The sequence below is a fragment of the Psammomys obesus genome, unplaced genomic scaffold (assembly GCF_907164565.1).
Source record: "Psammomys obesus unplaced genomic scaffold, mPsaObe1.curated_primary_1811, whole genome shotgun sequence".
In the NCBI taxonomy this organism is placed as follows: Eukaryota; Metazoa; Chordata; class Mammalia; order Rodentia; family Muridae; genus Psammomys; species Psammomys obesus.
In genome coordinates, this window is record NW_026589137.1 from 8,816,734 (window position 1) to 8,839,228 (window position 22,495).

The 22,495-nt window shown below is 37.6% G+C and overlaps 1 protein-coding gene across 1 annotated transcript in view; it reads right to left on the bottom strand.

The window, feature by feature from the left end:
• Nucleotides 1-12,795: 12,795 nt before the first annotated feature.
• Nucleotides 12,796-22,495, bottom strand: part of LOC129674883 (putative bifunctional UDP-N-acetylglucosamine transferase and deubiquitinase ALG13) — a 51,177-nt gene continuing 41,477 nt past the window's right edge. Inside the window, exons 21-23 of the mRNA XM_055604965.1 lie at nucleotides 19,210-19,250; nucleotides 17,268-17,451; nucleotides 12,796-13,676 (exon numbers count right to left, since the gene is read on the bottom strand). Of these exons, the coding sequence (XP_055460940.1) occupies nucleotides 13,420-13,676; nucleotides 17,268-17,451; nucleotides 19,210-19,250 (482 nt within the window). The 3' untranslated portion in view covers nucleotides 12,796-13,419. The remainder of the gene's footprint in view (nucleotides 13,677-17,267; nucleotides 17,452-19,209; nucleotides 19,251-22,495) is intronic.

The window sequence follows — 22,495 nt, forward strand, 5'->3', positions numbered from 1 at the left end:
GAGAGAGAGAGAGAGAGAGAGAGAGAGAAACATGATATCCAGAGAAGGGCACCAAGCTTGTCTATAAATCCAAACTTCTATATGATAGACACATTATCTACTATGTATACACTATTATTTACTGAATAAAATGTCCATTGTTTTCATCTGCCTAAAATACTGTGAACTTAGAAGGGCTTATGATGGGACTATAGAGTGAATACATACATTAAAAATAAATAAAAAATACCATTAACTCCAAAACTGCATTAAGATATACCGCCACCACGTAAAAATAACTATAAATACAAGAACCACTTAATTATCATCATTGAAGTACCTCTTTCACTTTTAATATTAAATCCAGTAAAGTGCAAAAACAGGAAGATTCTAAACTTGAAATGATCAGTTTGAGGCCAGCCTGGACTGTATAGTGAGACCTCATCTCAGAAACACATATACACAAATGAATGTCTGTTAAGCTCTTTTCGTTCTTTTGGCTTACCTGTCCCATATATTCACACTGCTGTCCATTGGGAACCAAGTATCTCAGCCCAATGTGGGACGCACTTCAGTACAGAGAAGCAGTGGACCATTCCAACGCCCTTTTCCCAACATAGGCGTTTTTTTTTTTTTTTTTTTTTTTTGTCTGTGTGGATTTATTGGAAAATTCTGAAAATGTGAAAACTTTCTCTGTGTGTGTACATAAACTATACACCCGAAAGTTTAGCAGCACTTGAGCCTCTGATCCTGCTGATCACCTACTTGGACATTTTGCATGACAGGGAAGCAGGAATAACAACTTTCCCATGAAAGGCTTCCTGGGGTGTGGCAAAGAATCGCCAAAAGGAAGAATCACAAGAGCATGCTCTATAGAACAACTGTTGAAGTGAGGTTATTAGTTTGAGTTTTTCTGCGTTTAAGGAGGGAAGACACTTAGACCAGAAAAAAAGTACTAACCGAACAAACACAGACACTTTGGCAAAAGACATTCTGCATGGATTTGTTGCAAACTTAAGGCACACAATTGATAACGCTGCCATAGGAGCTAACACGCTCCTCAGTATGCTGCTTGGGGGTTCAAAGGAGAATGCACTAGTAGCTAGTTAGGTGGCCTTGGAGCTTTCCTTTTAGAAAATGGAGTACTGAGCAAACAGAATTACATGTTGGAATGATACAGTCAGCAAGCTACGGTACAACATGGTCTTCAAGTTCAGAATTGATTTCTTTTTTTAATTTTAATTTTTTATATTAATTTCAGTTTATTCACTTTGTATCCCAGCTGTAGCCCCCTCCCTCATTCCCTCCCAATCCCACCTTCCCTCCCTCATCTCCTCCCATACCCCTCTCTAAGTCCACTGATAGGGGAGGTCTTCCTCCCCTTCCATCTGACCCTAGCTTATCTGGCCTCATCAGGACTGTGTGCATCGTCCTCCTCTGCGGCCTTAGCGATTGCGGTACATGACACACATGCACACAATCAAAACTCTGTTTATCAACACAAACTAATCAGAATGTCCTATGCTGCCTCAAAACTACTTTTTATTATTTTTTAATCTGTTAAGGAAAGTTATAAAACCTCTTGGGGGGGGGATTCCTGTGACTACACAAATGAATGACAATTTCTAATGTAAGAAAAAAAGCCCAGTGCTTTTCATTATTATTAGTATTATATTCATTATGTAACATGATGGATTTCACTGTTACTTTTCCAACATTTGTTGTGTATTTTGTGCAGATTTCCCTCTTTTGTCCCACTTTCCCTTCTACTTCTTGCTTTCTTCTCTCCAGTCATTTTACTTGAATTCCTGGATATGCTGCAAATGTAGATGCCACATAAGAAAGTAAACATGCACTAATTTTCTATGTGAGCCAGCTTTATTTTGCTTAACATGATGATCTTCAGTTCCATTCATTTCCCTGCCAATGGTGTTAATTTCATTCTTTATGGATGAGTAAAATGTCATTGTGTATACCTTCTTTGTTTATTCACCTGTTGAAAGTTGACTATTATATCTGTATATACGTACACACACACACACACACACACACCACACATATGTATATCGTGTTGGAATTTGGATCCCTGTAACCAAATTCTATTCATCTGTCCTCTCCTGACACTTCAAAAATATCCTTCTAAGTCCAAATCACTTGCTAGAACCCAAAAGAAACCAATTAGTAAGTAAAATTTGCTGGTAGTGTGAAGGCCAGTATTCACCCATTTGCATCAGACTTTAGTAGGTTTCAGGACAAACTGACATCATAGGAGCTCTACCCTCACTAACTCACGTACTTCAATTATGCACACAGACACATCACAGACCTGCAAGATATTGTTTTCATTGGTAGATGAAAGTGTGTTTTTGGGCTCGTTTTAGGTCTTTTCCAATGAACTTCAATATATCTCTAACTGCTTTGCGATTTAGAAACCCCCTCTCAACAGTTTTCCAGTCTCATAGGCCACTTAGAAGAGACTCTTGAAAGGGAGGGCAGAAAGGGCACTTTAGATTTTCACAAGGGTTCTTAAAAGAGATAGCAAAGAAACAAAAGCTTCCAAATGATGGACAAGTACTTCACAGAGGAAGAAATCATCAAACTGGTAAACTCTCAGGATGATAAAATTGAGATTGTTTGCTGAAATTCTTTGCTTGAAAATGCAGTTTCTGGGACTGGAAAGATGGCTCAATGGTTAAGAGACTTGCTGGTCTTCCAAAGGACCAGAATTCAGTTTCCAGCACCCACATCAGGAGGCTCACAACAGCTTACAACTGTAGCTCCATGGGATCCTGGCCCTCTTCTGGCTTTCTTGCAAACAGACAGACAGACACACACACACACACACACACACACACACACACACACACACAAATAATGTGTTTTTTTTAGATTTATTATTATTATTTTAATATTAGTTACAGTTTGTTAACTTTGTATCCCTGCTGTATCCTGCTTCTCTTTCCTTCCCAACCTCACCATCCCTCCTCATCTCCTCCCTGCCCCTTTCCAAGTCCACTGATAGGGTAGAACCTCCTCCCCTTTCATCTGATAATGGTTTATCAGGTATCTTCAGGAATGGCTGCAAAGTCCTCCTCTGTGACCTAGAAGGGCTGCTCCTCGCTCGGGAAGGGGGGGTCAAAGAGCCAGAAATTGAGTTCATGTCAGAAACAGTCTCTGTTCCCCTTATTAGGGTACGCACTTGGATACTGAGCTAACAAGGGCTACATCTGAGCAGAGGTTCTAGGTTACATCCATACGTGGTTCTTGTTTAGAGAAACAGTCTCATAAAAGATCCCTGTGCCCAGATATATTTGGTCCTTGTGGAGCTCCTCTCCAGGTCATATTAAGTCCCCCCCCCTTTTTTTAATGATTCCCTGCACTCTGCCACAGGTTTGGTTATGACTATACCACTCCTAGGCATATATCCAAAAGATGCTCAAGTATACAACAAGGACATTTGCTCAACAATGTTTGTACCAGCTTTTTTCATAATAGCCAGAACCTGGAAACAACAAAGATGTTCCTCATTTGAGGAATGGATACAGAAATTGTGGTACTTTTACACAATGGAATACTACCCAGCAATTAAAAATGAGGAAATCATGAAATTTACAGGCAAATGGTTGGACCTAGAAACGATCATCCTGAGTGAGGTATCCCAAAAGCAGAAAGACACACATGGTATATACTCACTTATATAGACCTATAAGATAGGATAAACATACTGAAATCTACACACCTAAAGAAAAAAAAAAAAACAAGAAAGAGGACTCGGGGTAAGATGACCAATCCTCACTTAGAAAGACAAACGGGGTGGGCATTGGATGTAGGACAAAACAAGTACAGGACAGGAGCCTACCACAGAGGGCCTCTGAAAGACTCTACCTAGCAGTGTATCAAAGCAGATATTAAGACTCATAATGTGGACTCTTATGGTTGGCCATGCGATTAATAAGAGCTCTCACCCAGCCTGAGAAGATCCTAGGTTTCACCCCCCCCCCAAAGTGTCATTTTTTAGATGAAAATATTAACATCAAACTTTTCTCCAACAAAATCAAGAAATGCAATAGTGTGTGGAAACTAGCCCTAAAAATTCTGGAGATCTCTTTTCAAATTTTGGATATTTGAGTTAAATTTCAGAAAGGGGTAGCTTCTCATTTGGAATCACTGTATTCATAAAGTCAACAAGTAAGATCCATACTAAGGCTGTATTTTAAACCACGGTGTCAGAGATTGCCCTTTCAAACATGAAGGAGGACTGGCTCTCAATTTAATCTAAGAAAAGAGTATGCTACAGCTTTATGAAAGAGAATGAAACTAGAGGCTGGTATGAATGGAAAGAAAACCAAATTACGTCTTTGGCATACTTAGCCTCAGGAATTTACAGTAAGTATCCGACCTTTAGTTACAAATGACTCGATTTCATATATTTGCCAGAAGTTAGGCATCAGAATGAATGATGTCCACCAAAACAGTCTTCTTTAAGTATCTGCACCTGCTGGGTGATGGTGGCTCATACCTTTCATTCACAGCAGACAGCATGGTGTACAAAGCAAGTTCCAGAACAGCTAAGGCTCCACAGAGGAAGACTGTTTGGGGAGCAAAGGATCTGCACTGTACCCACATTCTGATGCTGCTACCTTTAGCGACTGTATTTTTGACCTCTACTTTCAAAAGTTCTTTAAACACACACAATAAAACCCATGAAAATATAGTAGCACAAAACCATGATTGTTATGAGCCTAGAAGTTTTATAAATATTCAAAAATGATTTTTGGTTCAAATATGGTCAAATGAAGGGTAACCAACCCAACTACTCACTTGGTTTTTTTTTTAAAATAGGGCTGGAGTGTTGGCTAAGCAGTCAAGAGCACTGGCTGCTCTTCCAAATGACTGGATTCAATTCCCAGGACCCACATGGCAGCTCACAACTGTCTCTAACTCCTGTTCCAGGGGATTGGACCCCCTCACATATGCATACAAAACTCCAATATACATAAAATAAAAATAATTGTTTAAAAAGGTACACATTTTCAGATACTATAACAGGCACTTTGGTGAGTTTTCACACTTGTGTATATGCCTAGAACTATTCCTTTGGTCAAAATGAGTCCTATTACCTCCCAAAGATGCCATGTTTTCCTTTGCAACTGAAAATCGACATTCAACATCCTTGGAGTAGTGGCAGCTTTACAAGAATAAGTAAAGTACCCCCAACAAAAATTCAAAGGACAAAATACTTAAGTAGAGAACCTCCACTGACTAGAAAACAATCATATTTAACCCTTGAAATCCTAGTGTTTAAACAACATATATCAAGAGTTCCTATGGCTCATGTTTGAAACAAACTGACAACTGTCTTTCTAAATCTTCAGTGAACCAAAAACAAAAAACAAACAAACAAACAAAAAAAACCCCATTTTATTATGTATGGGTTCTGGCAAGTAGATTATTAGCAAGGATTAACAGGAAAAAAAATTTCTAAGGATTTCCTTAAAAATTCCTAAAGATACTCTAAAGATTCTACAGAAAAACAGAGGGGAGAGTTTTGGGCTGAACATTCATACTAGCAGATGCAAGTATCATGTGGGTCCAATCAAAAGACATGTCACCTAGCTGAATCCTCAGCTAGTCCAAAATCCTACGTTCAAAGTAGCTCTTTCTATATAAGATCTAATATTTATTTAAAATACAGCTTCATCAAACATCACTGTACTTAAACAACAAAGGAAGTTGCCTGTAGTCTACAGTGACAACTGTACCTGGCATACTTGGGAAGGAGAATTTAAAGTGCTTTTCATGACCTCTAGAAACAATGGCACTAAAATCAAGGTCAATGTGGGTTTGCAAGAAGAGTTCTAAACCAGGGTCATCAAACACATTAGTTTACTTCATGTTAAAGGGAACATAATATCATAAAGCATTAACTTTAGATTTAACTATTTGAATCCCCCCCCTTTAAACCTGAAATGGACATGTCCTCTTATTTCAATGATACAACAGTAACAGGTCTTGTCTAAGATCATTTCAGTTGAGATAAGATTAAATACAGCTTTCTCTAGGAAAAAAAAATGGACTTTTTATTTCTTTTCATGTACATACTAGAGGTAATATTCAAGAAGAGAGTAATATTGTAACTGCTTACAGATTTTATTTCTTCAAGATTTTACAAAATGGGCATAGGGAATTTCTTCCTAATCAAAGCAGTGAATGTAATTTGGACTTACAGTTGATAGGCGAGAGAAAAAACCAGAAAACAGAAACTATGCTTAATTTTTTTCAGTGTAGTCCCTTGCAAATCAATACACAAAAAATGTTTGTCAAAATCAAGGCTGAAGTTCTATCTCCTGAGTTTAATGTATGAAAGGGGAATTTGTGGTGTTTGTGCAAATGGCATTTTGGCTCTATAGATTATTTTAAAGCTAAAATCCTGAGTGATGACTTTTATTTAACCACTTCCAGCAAGAAGTGCAAAGTTAGTGTTACCCTGAAATGTGTGAAAAATAATCTTGTATAGTAATTTTGTGTGTTTTAGCTTCAGTATAAAGAAAAATAAAGCATTTACTTCCCCTCCTACAAAATGTATGGCTACTTAGAAATAAGGTGTTTTGCTCTTCATTTTTCAATGTAACCGTTTGTGCCTATTAGTAAATGCTGATGGGCAGCATTGGGTGTCAAACTACAATTTAGTCGGCAGAAACACTAACAGGAGACCACTGTAGTTCAAACTATTTTGAAAAGTATGACTGAGAATCAACATTATTTGAATTTTCGCAGTTTCTATGTAAAAAGCCACTAGTATTAAGTGCTGAAACGTTAAAAGCTAAAATGGTTCACATACCCCCATCAATTTCAACTACAAATTTGGACTATGTACCTTCACAAAAGTAGATTTACACAGAGCTAGTGACTATTCTTGATAAGGATAGAATTGTAAGAACTCAATTAACCAACCCGCCACCCTCTAGATGTCTTTGCAGGATCTATAATAGATCTTACGACACCCACTCTAAAATCTTGTATTTTCAGTATTTCAGACTTCCTAATTGAAAAAAAAATCGAGCAATATATTGTAGTCATGTTTCCCCCTTGCCCAATTGCTCTCAGCTCCTCCCTAGCCTCCTACACACCTACTTTATATTCTCTCTGTCTTTAAACTAAACAAAGAAAAGACAGTCAAAATAGAAACATTAAAACCCTGAACTCTTACTAACTTCAGAAGCAAGCACCTTCTTCTCCCTATGACCAGTTATAAAAATTTTTTTTTCTAGCACAAGGCAAAAGTAGAGAATAATATAGTGGACCTAAGCCTTAAGGATTCCTCACTGCAAAGTACTTTAAGCACACAGTAGTTACTTAAGCTCATGAAACTACATTTTCCACATGTTCCTAACAAGTCCTATAAGGAAAACTGCTTCTGACAGTTCAGCTAAAAGACGTGTATTCTAAATGAAGTTGCTTCTACTGAAATTCAATATTCTATAATCTAGGGGTAGCTAGGCGATTCTTTCACTACATTAGTTCTCTTGCACTCAAACTTTCACTGTAAGAGGGAATATAAAATGTTTCAAAAATGTGTCATGAACAATGGGCTAAATCTGCCCCACATTTAGCAAAGCCTAGATTCAGTCCAAGCTATATCACCCTCCCCAATGGGCCATTTTGTTATTCATGTAGATTTACATCTGAATTAAGTTTTGAGAGTCAAGTATTCACATTAAAATATAATTTGTTTATGTTTCATTTCCGAAGATGATTAAATGGCTATGCTTTGATTATAGATGCTAAGGAAATGAAACGTGATTTAAATTCACAAGTCTTGAATGTCAACAGTACAATAGACTCAATATTTTCATGGGCTCTTAATCAAGGCAGAGAGCCATCATTAGCTTTGAGAATAAATATGCACAGCTTAAATTGAATTCTTTCTCTTGCTATGGAAATTGCTTAGATCTCTACCTTTAGTATAACCAGATTTTATCAAAAAAGGAGTTTATCTCCCCGTAATACATTGAAATGGCTATTTGGTTAACAATACAGGAAAGGCAGGACTAGCTTTTACAGTGTCAGTGACAACTCAACAGGTAATATGTAAAAAGTGAAGCTTGAGAGCTCCATCAGCAAAGTGCTTGCCACAGAGGCTTCAGGATCCAAATTGGATTCTCAAGCAAAAGAGCCAGGTATGGTTATGTACATTTCCATTTCCAGTCCTAGAATCAAGGCAGAGGTCCATGGCTGCTTCCGGCCTGCTGGCCAGGCTGCCTGACTAGCTTAATTGTTGAATCCTAGGTTCCAAAGACTCTGTCTTCAAAGAAATAAAGTGATGGCCTCTGAGGCCTACTACTAAAGGTTGTGTTGTAAGCCTCCACATTTGTGAATAGACATGGATATAAGTACCCATAATCCCCTGAAAAAGTCACCTGCCAGTGTTTCTGCTGTTCTGAGTTTTTTTTTTTTTGTTTCTGTTTTTGTTTTTTTAATTACCAAGTCATTTACTTCCTTTCTGGTAGCTATCCTCAATAACTACTCCAGACTTGTGCAGTAATTCAGGCTATTCTATCCATCCTCTACCCATAAAAAGCAGAAGGAAAAAATCTGACTGTTATACATAAGCAATATGTGGTTAAAAGTAAACAAATACTATATATTTAATTTAATAACAAGCCAAATTCATTACCCAATGGTTTACATTGTATGGATAATTATCAAATTATGATGCATTAACTGGCACTGAAATTTTTTTATGCAACTATTTTTTTAAGTGGTACATTTTTTTTCTTTATTAATTACATTTTATTCACTTTGTATCCCCCTTGTGGTTCTTTCCCTCCTCCCGTCCCAATCCCTCCTTTCCTCCACCCTCTGCACGCATGCCCCTCCCCAGGTCCACTGATAGGGGAGGTCTTCTTTTCCTTCCTTCTGATCCTAGTCAATTAGGTCTCATCAGGAGTGGCTGCATTGTCTTCTTCTGTGGCCTGGTAAGGCTGCTTCCCCCTCAGGGGGAGGTATTTAAAGAGCAGGCCAATCATTTTATGTCAGACAGTCCCTGTTCCTATTACAATGAAACCCACTTGGATACTGAACCTGGCACTGAAATTTAAGGCAAGGCAACAACTTACAAGTCTGAAGAAATGAAAACATACAACGAAAAACCTCTGCCAGAAGCGTTCACCTTAAAACCAACTAAATCCCAGACCTATGTTCTCAAAATGAATCAGTACATTGTGAAACACTCTTTAGAGTTGCTTAGTGACCCAATGACAGATGAATCCACTTACTGTGAGTTATGTAGTTTAGAAATTTTGGGAGATTCAAAAATGTCAGAGAAAGGTTACTTTATGATACATAAACCAATATAGCATCATCTGACTTTTTGATTTTTCTTAGGGTTGCATGTAGCCCAGGCTGGACTAAAACGCTCTGTGTAACTGAGTCTGGCATGTATACTCCTGATCTTTTTTCTTGCACTTGCTGAGGGCTGGCACTGCAGGTGTGTACAACCTTGCTTAGGTTTGTTTTTGTTTTTGCTTACCTATTTTTCTTTCTTTTTAAAACTTTATTTATTTTTATTAATTACAGTTTATTCACTTTGTATCCCCCCATAAGGCCCTCCCTCTTCCCCTCCTGGTCCCATCCTCTCTCCCCCTTCTTCATGCTTGCCCCTCCCCAAGTCCACTGATAGGGGAGGTTCCCCTCTCCTTCCTTCTGATCTTAGTCTATCAGATCACATCAGGAGTGGCTGCATTGTCATCTTCTGTGGCCTGGTAAGGCTGCTCCCCCCTCAGGGGGAGGTGATCAAAGAACAGGCCAATCAGATTATGTCAGAGGCAGTCCCTCTTCACATTACTAGGTAACCCACTTGGACACTAAGCTGCCATGGACTACATCTGTGCAGGGGTTCTAGGTTATCTCCATACCTCGTACTTGGTTGGAGTATGAGTCTCTGGGAAGACTCCTGTGTTCAAATTTTCTGGTTCTGTTGCTCTCCTTGTGGGGTTCCTGTCCTCTCCAGATCTTACTATTTCCCACTTCTTACAGAAGATTCCCTGCACATTGCCCAACAGTTGGCCATAATATCCAATGTACTTCACTGAAGGTTTCAGATTCCACTTTGGTTTTACCAAGACCAAGACCAAAAACTCTGTAGTAAATTCAAGAGACTAGCAAAAGTAGGGTTTTTTTTTTTTTTTTTTTTTTTTTTTTATTGTTTCGTTTGTTCTTAAGCCAATACAAAGTATTTCTTCACTGGCCAGTGGGCTACATGAGAAACTAGCTCAGATCATGTAGTTATTGCCTTCTAAGGAACAAAACAAATATCTTGCCTGACAAACGTCAATTACCAAAAACTTAGCAATTAAAAGAGCTACACAAGCCAAAAAAAGGAAGACTAGCACATTTAGGGACTTTCCCAGAACTATGGACCAGGATGGTCCTTGTTCTCCTTTTGGTAGATGTTGGGGTCCATACGCTGAGGTCATTTGTGCCTTGTTGCATCTAACATATTGTCATTTGTTAGGGCCTCTTACCTGGTTAGGATCTGAGAAAAACAAGAGAAAAAAAAACTTACGTAATTACCCCAGGATGCAGGGACCAATCCTGAAACAGGCAAGTGTTTTCAGCATAGAGGAAAGGCAAAAGTGGCTGTTGCCCTGATGTGGCATGAGACTGTGGTTTTTGACTATTCATGGAGATAACCTAGAACCCCTGCACAGATGTAGCCCATGGCAGGTCAGTGTCCAAGTGGGTTACCTAGTAATGGGAAGAGGGACTGCCTCTGACATAATCTGATTGGCCTGCTCTTTGATCACCTCCCCCTGAGGGGGGAGCAGCCCTACTAGGCCACAGAAGAGGACAATGTAGCCACTTTTGAAGAGAACTGATAAGACTAAGATCACAAAGGAGAGGAGAACCTCCCCTATCAGTGGACTTGGGGAGGGGCATGCATGCAGAAACGGGAGGGTGGGATAGGGAGGGAAGGAGGGAGGGGCTTATGGGGGGATACAAAATGAATAAAGTGTAATTAATAAAAAATAAAAAAAAGTTAAGAAAATAAAATCCCCAATTGTGAGAAATTCTGGTACCCTTTCCTATGGGCTACTACTTGAGAGTAGCATTTTTCTAGCATAGCCCTCTACCCAAGTTCCCCATCCTCTTGGTTGAGAAAACAAAGCTTTAGCTAATGACTATCCTGGGGCTTGAGATTACCCCCTTTTCTGTTTGGAGGCTTGAACGCACATCAGTCTACCTGTAACTTTCAAAATCAGGGTTTCAAGACAAGCCAGTGCCAGCTGACAGCAAGGGGAGAGAGGAGCATAATGTCTCCTCCTTATCTGTGATGGGCTTTAAGCACACCTCATATTGAAAACTGGCCAGAATGATTTATTTCTTACAGAAACTAAACCAAAAACCCAACTAGTACTGTGTCCATTATGAAGCAGAACCCTAGTACATTGGTTTAGTTGGAACACATTATTTCAATTATTGTGAAAAGACACTGAAGACAAGTTGTCCCCTTTGTAAAGAATTCTATTCTAGCACAGTTTGAGCACCTCATGCCTTAATGTCTCAAATGGTTCACCATTTTGTTTGGTTGGTTTGCTTTAGTTTGGTATGGGCCTGCAATTTAGCTCGAGTGAAGGATAAGACTTATTCAGAAGCAAAATTAACCTTTAAACAAAATGTTATCTGGGTGTCAATGAGTTGACTGAAAAGATAAAAGCACTTCTTGCCAAACTTGAGTCCCCGAGTTCAATACCTAGAACTCAGATTATAAGAACACTGACTCCCACAAGCTATCCGCTAACCTACATAAGTATATAGGTAATATTTTTAAGGACAGCTACCTCACCCAACATCCAGCATACACACATACAACAAAAAGCATAATGTAAAGAAAATTTAAAAATTAAAAGATACTCTTTGTAAACAAGTTTTGTAGTAACCAAAGGATATTTTTATTGCCATGTGACTGATGAGCAAATTACTTGGAACAAACTAAGCCCCAGAGGACCAGCCAATAGGAAACTTGTTTGGATACATGACAGGCAGAAGATATGATGAAATATGACTCACAGAGAGTCAGAGACAAGCATGCTTTAGGAGGTAGTACAAACTAAAATCACCAAGTGCCAAGACATGACAAATGTTGACTTTAGAAAATACAGTAAGAAGCCTAAGAGTCATAAGGTTAACAGAAATAACAGAAAAAAGCTGAGAAACTCACACCCATACTCTAAAGGCGTGTCCATTTTTCTCTGAGCCCATATGCTTAATATTTGCTTTAAAATAACTCCAATAAACCCTGACTGAGCTTTAAAAATACTGGCAGTGTTGAGGAAGGGTAGAAAGACAAAATATGTGTGATGTAAAAGCAAAAAAGCAAACAATTGATAGAGGAGTGTACAAGGGGCCAGAGACAAAGGAGAGGGCAGAAGAGAAGAATCAAATTAAGAATACAACAAAAACAAATTATGTTTGAGAATGCCATAAAGAAACCTAATACGTCCCAGGCTAACTAAAACATTTTTAATTAATATATATGTGTGTTTATGTGTGTGTGTGTGTGTCTGTGAGTGTAAAAATAACCTGAAGAGGATCATTCTCAGAAGAAAAGAACAGGATATACTAGTATTTACTGCAATGGGGCTGAAATCAAGTAACATTTCAAGTGGCCTTATAACTACTCACCAATTCAAGCTATAATTCATTCTTTTATAGCCACAGTGTCAGGGGAAACACTCTGAAACCATCAAACGTCTTGTACCCTCTTTGTTGCAAAAAGAAAACTCCACTCATTTTAGTAATTTTAAATGCTAGTTTTTATTTACTGCAAATTGTGCAAAGGACACCATAATACTGTACAGTGGGACAGTTCTGTAAATCCAGTATTTAACAATACCATCTCTGGCGAACATGAAGCAGAATACCATGTGCCTTCACAACTGATCACTATCAGACAGAAATGCAGTTCTGACAATTCTAAACAAAACTTGAAGAACTCTCTTTCAGTATAAACAAATGCTCAGTAGCATAGTCTCTTGTTTGGTTGAGTTATTTTTTCTCTCTTTTTAAATTTCGTGAAAAGTGGAAATCATACAAATTTTAAACAGTGGATTAAGGTGATCATATCATAAGAAAAGAGCTTGTATATTTTCCTTCTTTTATCCATTGGCATCATCAGTTAACACAATGTTAACAAGCTGGTTAAGAGGAAGCTGCTGCCAATGAACTAGTAGTACATTCATTCCAACTTTCTTATTCATAATACAAAGTAATATCCCTTTGTTTTAAAGAAAGATTTGCTTCTAAAGTAAAATAATTTTTAAAGACATATGATACTGAACATTCTTACCAACTAAACCACTTAAAGACTAACATAAGACATTTATGAACAATAACAGTAAAAATGGCAGCAGAAAGGTATTACATATCGCCAAAATCTTAATTCTGAGGTGTATATTGAGGTGAGTTAGGGAGAAATACATAGCTCACTGGCCCAGAATTAATAGCACCATGGACTTGGGCAGAAGCACCATATGCTGCACCAACTGGATGCCACATGACAATACTGGAATAATCTGATGCAACAGGAATACAGGAATCAAAACCTGGCAGAGGCGCCCCATAGGGATATGACATAATTGGATAATAGACTGCTCCCTGAGGGACAGGCATAGCTTCAGCCATGGGAAATGTATCTGAAATGAAGAAGAGATAGATGTACTGTTATAAAAATTCACTCAAAGCAAATTCTCTCACAAAAAAATTGAGCACATCATTAATTTGAAAAAGACCGCAGGGCCTGCCAGTAAGGCAGGTAGGAGTGTTTGCTACCAGCCCTGATATTCCTGATATTCGGGAAAGAGAAAACTGATTCCTTCCTTGAGTTGTCCTCCGAGTGCTACATGTGAGGCACGGCGTGAAAACATGCATGCATACATACACACAGGCACAGACATCCACATTCACACAAAATCAAATATAATTAAAACATTTTTAAAGTTCACAGAGGATAGAGAGGTGGTTAAGTGCACTTCCTGCTTTTCCAGACAGCCCTGGGTCAATGCCCAGCACCTACATGGTGGCTCATAACAGTCTAACTCCATCTCAGGAGGATACACAACAACCTCTTCTGAACTTCTCTGGCAAAATACCCATGCACATTCAGTTTTGTTTTGTTTTAAAGATCACAAGATTACAATGACTACAAGTAAGGACATTTTAATTCTGGGTTTTTGTTTTTGTCGTTCTTCTGACTCAATGTCTCGCTACATAGCTCTGGCTGCCCTGGAACTTGCTACATAGACTAGGTTTGTCCTGAACTCCTAAGTCTGCCTGCCTTTACCTCCTGATTTCTGAGATGGAAGAAGTGTGCCACCACACCTGGCAAGAACCTTTGGGATATGAATAATAACAGTATCTACAAGAGTTTACCCAAAAAGTGCTGAAAATCTTCCAAATTAACAAGTTGCAAGTGCATGCGTCTAAACATACAAATAAATCAGGCATAGGTAACATCATCTGTTAGTAACTGGGAATCTAGTACTTTTACTGACTTAAAAGATCTTGCAAATGTATACACATTTCTTTACATTTTTTTAAGAAACAAGATTCCCTAAAAGCTCCAACTAACTTATTAAAAGAGTTTTAAATTACAGGAAACTGATCAGCTCATTATGATTACAAGCTCAAGTTTATAAAAACTCTAATTTTTGTCTCAAATCTAGAATTTTTCTTTCACTGTAAATTCAGCCACTTGCTTTATTCCTTAAAATGACAGACCCACATCTTCGTGTGACAAAATACTGGGCAGGCCAATGGTATTTGTTTATCATTCTTTCAAGGTTAAAAAAAAATGTTTTGTGTTAGCGGTTAGCTAATAACTCAATAAATCAGGAACTTTCCTTTAACTTTAATAATCAAACTTGCTGATTGTGGTAACATACACAGCAGGATTTGCCAAAGAAAGAAACAGTAAGATCATGAGTTTGAGGCTACATTTTAAAGTCCTGGGCCATGACAGTGGCAGCACACACCTTTAATCCCAGTACTCAATGAAGAGAGGTAGGCAGCTCTTTGTGAGTTCAAGGCCAGCCTGGTCTATAGAGTTAGTTCCAGGGACAGTCAGAGCTACACAGTGATAACATGTCTCAAAAAACCAAAACACCTATTTTGACTAAAGCTGCTATGAACATAGTTGAGCAAATGTCCTTGTTGTATGGTGGAGCATCTTTTGGGTTATATGCCCACGAGTCATAGAGCTGGGTCTTGAGTCGGGGGAAGGATACAAGAAAAGAGACTGATCACCAGGCAACAAACAAGGGTCCAGGGGGGACTATGGAGACTGAAACACCAACAAAGGACCATACATGGACTGGACGTAGGCCCCCTACACAGATGTAGCTGATGGTCAGTTTGTGCTTCATGTGGGTTCCCTAGTAAGTGGAGAAGTGGAGAAGTGGAGAAGGGGAGCAGAGGAGCAGGGGAGCGGGGACAGAATAAAGTCTGTTGCCTCCTTGTTGATCACTTCCCCCTGGCAGGACTGCCTTGCCAGGCCACAGGGGAAGAGGATGTGCTTGGGTGTGTTGGTTGTGAGGGTCTCCCCTTTCTGGAGGAGTAGGGGAGGAGGGAGAGGAGGGAAAGAGAGGGAAGGTGGGACCAGGAAGAGAGGAGGGAGGGGGCCACAATCAGAATATAAAGTGAACTAATTAATTTAATGAAAAAAAAAAAGAATGAAAGAATGAAACCCTGGGATTCCTGTTTAAAAGAGACTGGAGAGATGGCTTGGCAGTTTTGAGCACTGGCTTCTCTGCTCTTCTAGAGGTCATGAGTTCAATTCCCAGCAACCACATGGTGGCTTATAACCTTCTTGGGATTACAATGCAATCTTCTGGTGTATAGGCATACATTCAGACACTCATACATATAAAATACATAAACAAAACTTTTTAAAAATTCAAATTTCATTTAGTTTATAGAAGTGTTTAATGACTGGTTCCTGTATTTATCATGAAGAAAACTAAATACAATTAGTAAGAATAAAGACTTACGTTGTTTTGTTGTTGTTGTTTGAAACATGGTTTCTCTGTGTACCCTCAGCTGTCCTTGCTCTGTGGACCAGACTGGCCTCAAAGTCATAGACATCAGTCTGTCTTTTCCCTTCCAAGTGCTGGGACTAAAGGAGTGCACCACTACCTGGCCCAAGTTAAGTTTTGTTTTGTTTTAAGGAACTTCTCTGAAGAAAGAAACAAAAAATCCACAATTCTACGTGGTGTGTAGCACTAATAATCATACAGCTTTATTTGCATAGTTTAGTGCCAGTGCCAGCACTACCTTTAATGTAAATTGTCACGAAGTCAATGTGGTAGTTTGATTAAGACTGGCCTCCTTAGGGTGCTATGCTTGAATAGCTGGTTCACAGTTGGTAGAAATGTTTAGGAAGGATTAGGAGGTGCACTACTGTTGCAGGAGAGGTATCACTGAGGGGTTAGGCTCTGAGATTTTGAAAGCCCAGGCCATTCCCAGGTAGCTCTATTACTCTCTCTCTCATACACACACTATCTCTCTCATACACATACACACACACACACACACACACACACACACACACACACACACACACCCTGCTTCATGTTTGTGTATCAGATGTCCTCATGTTTGTGTATCAGATGTAAGATCTTAGCTACTGCTCCAGTGCCATACATGCATGGCTGCCGTCATGCTTTGCATGAAGAACAGGAACTAATGCTCTGGAACTATAACCAAGCTAGCAATAAACTCTTCTAGAACTCTTTCTTCTCTAAGTTCATGGTGGCTCTTCACCATAAGAGAAACATAACTAAAAAAGTTTAAGAATGATATGGGGTTGTAACTTAGTGGTAGATCTCTTGCCTGGGATGTATGAAGCCCTGTGCTCAATCCCTGGTATTGAGCTCCTGAGATCTACTGATGTTATCTTGTATGACACTTTAAACATCTTGTTATTGTCCCTGTTTCTTGTTCTTTTGAGGATGACAAGACCAAGAAATGTAGCAAGAGTAGCTTTCAACTTTAAATCCTTGGTATCGCAAAGAGGAAGAATAATAGCTTAGTATTGTTTGTAAATACTACTGACCTTCTGCAGACATCCTTTCTACGGCCTCAAGGATCACAAGGCATCTACATATTACATTTCAAGAACCAATAGTCTAGATGCATATGAATTTACTGAACTCTCTGAAGACCATAATTAAATTATACACAATAAAATTCAGTTGATGTTCTTGTTGGCAATCTCATGCCATACCCACCATTTGTTGACACTTCCACCTGTGTGTCATCTGTTCTCACTACATCACCATACAAGTGAGGAACACTTTGGTCTACCAGAGGTTGCTCGGTGTACTCTGGATAACTCTCGACATGAAGCTGCTGCTGCTGCTGCTGCATGTGTGGCATATAGAACATGGAGTTCCAATAGTTGTGATGACAGCACTGAGGCAAGACAAGAGAGCAAGTAAACACTCAAAAGTCTTTCCTGTTCTCTCTACCTAAAGTAAGGTATTCTGAGCTTTAAACAACCAGCTGTCAATTCCCAAGTGTCATAACAGCTGACGTATTCTTTTTTAAACTAGAAGTTTAAGATATTTTATACCACCTACAGCTCATATTTGTACCTATGGATGAACTTAGAAAATCACCCTAAGGAAATCAAAGACATAAACAGACTTATGCATAAACATGTCACTTGTAGCATTATTTTCTAAAATAAAAACTACTGAGAAACCAAAGCATTCAACAATATGGAGTTGTAAGACTTGTATTATGTAATGGCATAATACTACACAAACAAGAATCATGCTACCAAATATTTGAAGACAGAAACATGGTCTGGAGAGATAGCTCAGCAGGTTAAGAACACTGGCTGCTCTTCCAGAGGTCCTGAGTTTAATTCCCACAAACTACATGGGAGCTTACAACCATCAATAATGAGATCTGATGACCTTTTATGGCATTCAGGAATACGTACAGACAGACCACTCATATACATAAAATAAATAAATAAATACATCTTTAAAAAGTAAAGACAAAAACAAATCTACTCAGGTTGAGTTAAATGATTATAAAATTCATAGCATGATACATATTTTTAATAAATAAAACTCCAAAGTACAAAAACACCACATTATAATTACTGATCCTGCTTTTCCTAATACCCTTACAAGTTCCCAAGTATACTATAATGAACACTATTACTTTTAATAACAAAGTAAAAAAAGTTTTAAGCTCTTAATTATTATTCATCTCCCAGTATCCCTGTGATGTAAAGAGGTGAAGTGATCCACAGCTTCTTGACTAGGTAGGCTCTCAGATATGTACCATCAGGCCTGACAATGAGAGTATTTTCAAATGTCTCAGTCTTGTGGATTATGTATCATAGTTTCCAGATATGAGTGTAATAACTGAAGAGATGAGTAATTATCAACTCTTAAAGCAACATTTAAAAAGATAATATCACAGAAAAAATACCTACCCAACTACTCTTAATTTAGATGTGTTTCTATGGAGAAGAAAATCTGCTCATGCTTAAGAAAAATCATTGCAAGGACTACAAACTACCTGAGACTAATAGTTTAATATCATTTGCTAAATATTCTTTTCCAGGCATTAGGGTATCTAGGTTATAGGTTATATTAGTAAGAACGGAAGTGTACTGAAGGAGGAAAAATGATCCCTAGCTCCATATCCCAAGCTCCACCAAAACACCCACAGTGTTATCAAGATGTACGCTAGTACATACACCTCAGGGAAGAATTTGGCAAGAATCTAAAGTTAGTGCTTAAAAAAATTATTTAAATGTCTTTGTACTAGGTCTGATTAACTTCACACAGAATACAGAAATTTATGTAAGATATTAGGTAAACAATAATTAATTCGTTCTGAGTATGTAACACTAAAAGGGCTGCTATATAATGTTAAATATGAAGCCTAACCTAATATATATGAAGTTATGCTGATTAGAGCCCAGGCCCCACTCTCTTTAACACTTTTTTTTTCATATATAGTAAGGCAAACTGAACCATGCCAAGGTAGAAAACTGACAAATAGAACTTTCAGAGATCCCATGAGAGTAATAAGACCCTTTAGACAGTCACAGTATTCTTGGCTTTTAAAATTCAAGAGTCTGTTTTCTCAATAGAGATTATCATTTGAATGCAGGACTTATCAAAATAATTTTAGCATTATCCCTACCTGCAATCCAAGATTGAAATAGTACTGCAAAACTTTTGTATCTAAACAAAAACAAAATTAATTGTATGAGAGACTGACATAAGCAATTTGAACTATCACTTAAAGGCTTTTCCCTGAGCATTATTAAAATAGATATGGACATAGCCATCTCACACACTACCACTGTCAGTTTTGTTTTAAAGTAAAGGACTACTTTTCACATGGCACAGCCATGATCATTTTGTAACACACAGTTAAATCACTCAATACAAATTTTGTTCTTAGTATTAAACAGATGTTACTGGGATAGCATTCTGTTACTGCCAAGGAAATAGCTAGAAAAGGCATCTTCTTGCTTGTTTCAAGATGGAAATTTTATCATAACTGTATCTCCATTACTAGCACCTCTAAATAGTACAAACTGCTCCTCTACTAATGCTGAGAAGTGATGCTCGTTGAGAAAGCTGGCATAATATGAAAAAACTCATCTTGGTGTGATTTATCCTAACACACTACCACCAAACTCCAAAGAGAAGGGACAGTAAGCAAGACAGTGAAAATGAGATAAAACCAAAATTTATAAAACTTCTGTAAGTATAGAATTCAATGCAAACAATTCACAAATTAACAAGAATTAGATGTACAGAAGAAGAGAAAATGTATAACATTCTTGTTTTGTTTGTATTATTTTAATGTTTGGAATGGACCCTAAGGCCTTGAAAATATCAAATTGACTTCTACCACTGAGCAAAATCCTCAGCAGTGTTCTCAGTATTTTAATTGTATCCATGAGTATATTTATCTTACTGTGACTGATCTAGATACATGCATATTTTATTGTTAGTATAGCCCAAGTTCCACTAACAGTTGAATTCACGAAAAATGTCCCTTTTTAAGTTACAGACTCCCATTGGAAATACAATTTTTTTGTCATTTTGAAAGAATCATTTTGTATTTTGATTAATATAGATGGATATAAAGGCAGATGTTCAAGCCAAAGAATATAAGAACAGAGAGTAAATTCTTTGGTAGAGTAAATTCTTTGGTACACATAGACATCAACCCAAAAACCTGCAGACCAATGTTTATGACACTATCATTAACAGTCAAAATATAGAAACAATGCAAATCATCATCCATTGATAGATAATAAATGTGGCACCAACATTTATTATGTACTGTTCAACTATAAACAGAGTGAAATGCTGATACTTATTACAAGAACGGTGAACCTTACAGACCAAGACCTGGAACCAGCCTAAAGATCTATCAATGCATGAATGGATAAAGGTGGCATATATGCACAGTAGAGCCTTATTCAGCTATAAAAAATAAAATTATGACATCTATTATATAACAGAGGGCACTACAGATCATATGTGAAATAAACCGGACTCAGACCAATGTTTCCTTTCAAATGGAGAATCTAGTTTTAAAGGTATTTTTTAGAATTGTTCTTTTTTTTCTTTTCTTTTTGGTTTTTCAAGACAGGGTTTCTCTGTGTAGCCCCGGCTATCCTGGACCTCTCTCATGTAGACCTCAAATTCAGAGATGGCCTCAAATTCAGAGATCCACCTCCCTTTGCTGGGATTAAAGGCGTGTACCACCATGTCTGGCCTAGCGCTCTTTAAGGGGGGGGGTATCTTTAGTCATTCGTGCTAAGGTTAACATTCTAATGTCAACTTTATTTGATGTACTAAAAGGACAAAATTGGAAAATGAGACATCAAAGTAGCAGAGGAATGACTGACAAAAGGGCTCTAAAAGGAGGCTGAGGGGAAAAAAATGTTGGGAATGACATATTACCACATCTTTTGCCTCATGCAAATCTAGATTTAACTACATATAACTACATATAAATGTATATAAAAGACATGAAAGCAAAAGGAAACTAATTACCTAGAAAAAAAAGTAAGCAGTAAGCAAGGGCATCAAAGCATAAGGCACAATAGTGAGAATGTGAATATGGTCAAAGTACAATGATATACAGTGCAAAAACTTCATCATAAAATCGATTATATTACATGGTATAGTGAGGTAAAAGCTCATCGCTCCAGCATGACAAAATCCCAGCATAGAGATACAAAAGGTGGATATGTAATCCCACTATTCACTTAGAAGCTATTAGCATTGATAGCTTCCACAACGAGCACAATTAATTTTATTTAATGATTTGACCCCTGATGGGCTGACCACACATCAGAACCAAGTACTATGTATGTCATCTAGATTCATCCACAAACGACAGGATTTTATCTTTTATATAGGTGACTAGTACTCTACTGTATATATATATTCATTTTTATCCTCTTTTATGATTGGGAAGGTCTACTGATATATACAATTTACCTTTAAAGCCATCAAAAACAAGACAGATTAATTTCCAGTCAGATGAATAAGGAACAATGAGCAAATATGTGATAAAACAGTACAGCTGAGCATCTACAACATACCCTCTCTGGCAATTATACTACCAATTTTAAAAAATCAGCAATGTTTATCTGAATATCTTCACAATAAAATGCTAAAAAAAATAAAAAATCAGCATTATGTGATGACTGACTACTACTTGGGCACCAAAGGTGGACAGAATAAAAGAAATCAAGATTTAGATATTGGGTGAAATTAGGTAGAAACAACAATAATACTTACAAAATAGGAAACCAAGAAGAGGAATAAATGTTTGTATTGACTGGTGAAAGACAAGAGGGAAAAGATGAGGAATTTCATTACAGAGCATTTAAGTTTGAAAGTTAAAAAGCTAAATGAAAATGTCTAGTAATTAACCAGAATTTCAGAATAAAGGCTAGCTAGAAAAAGAACAGAACAGAGTTGGAGAAAATCTCAGTGACTAGTTCATGGTCTAGAAGGCTCAGAAAAAAAGAAGCAGCTAGGGGAAAAAAATCAGAAAAATGTTATAAGCAAAAAAGTATAAGCAAGCTGCTAACAACTACAGCTACAATTCTCTTTGAGTAATACTGCTAAACTCAGGGGCAACAAAGAACTTCCAATTGAAAAATCACTTCTGTCTGTTTAAGGAAGCACATGGTTGATATTCAAAGCAGATCTGATGAATAGAAGCTTTCTTCATGTCCTCAAAATTCATTTGGCGTACCAAGTATCAAAAAGTTTAACAATACATACACTTGGGGAAAGAATTTAAGAAATGGAAGAAAGTTTTAAATATTAACTCCCAATTTAAAATAAAATATTTGAGAAAAGAATGAAACTATCCATTTGTGATTCTCTTTCAAGGAAGAGAAGTAGCTAACGAGAGGAACAGAGAGTCATAATTAAATTCAACTATC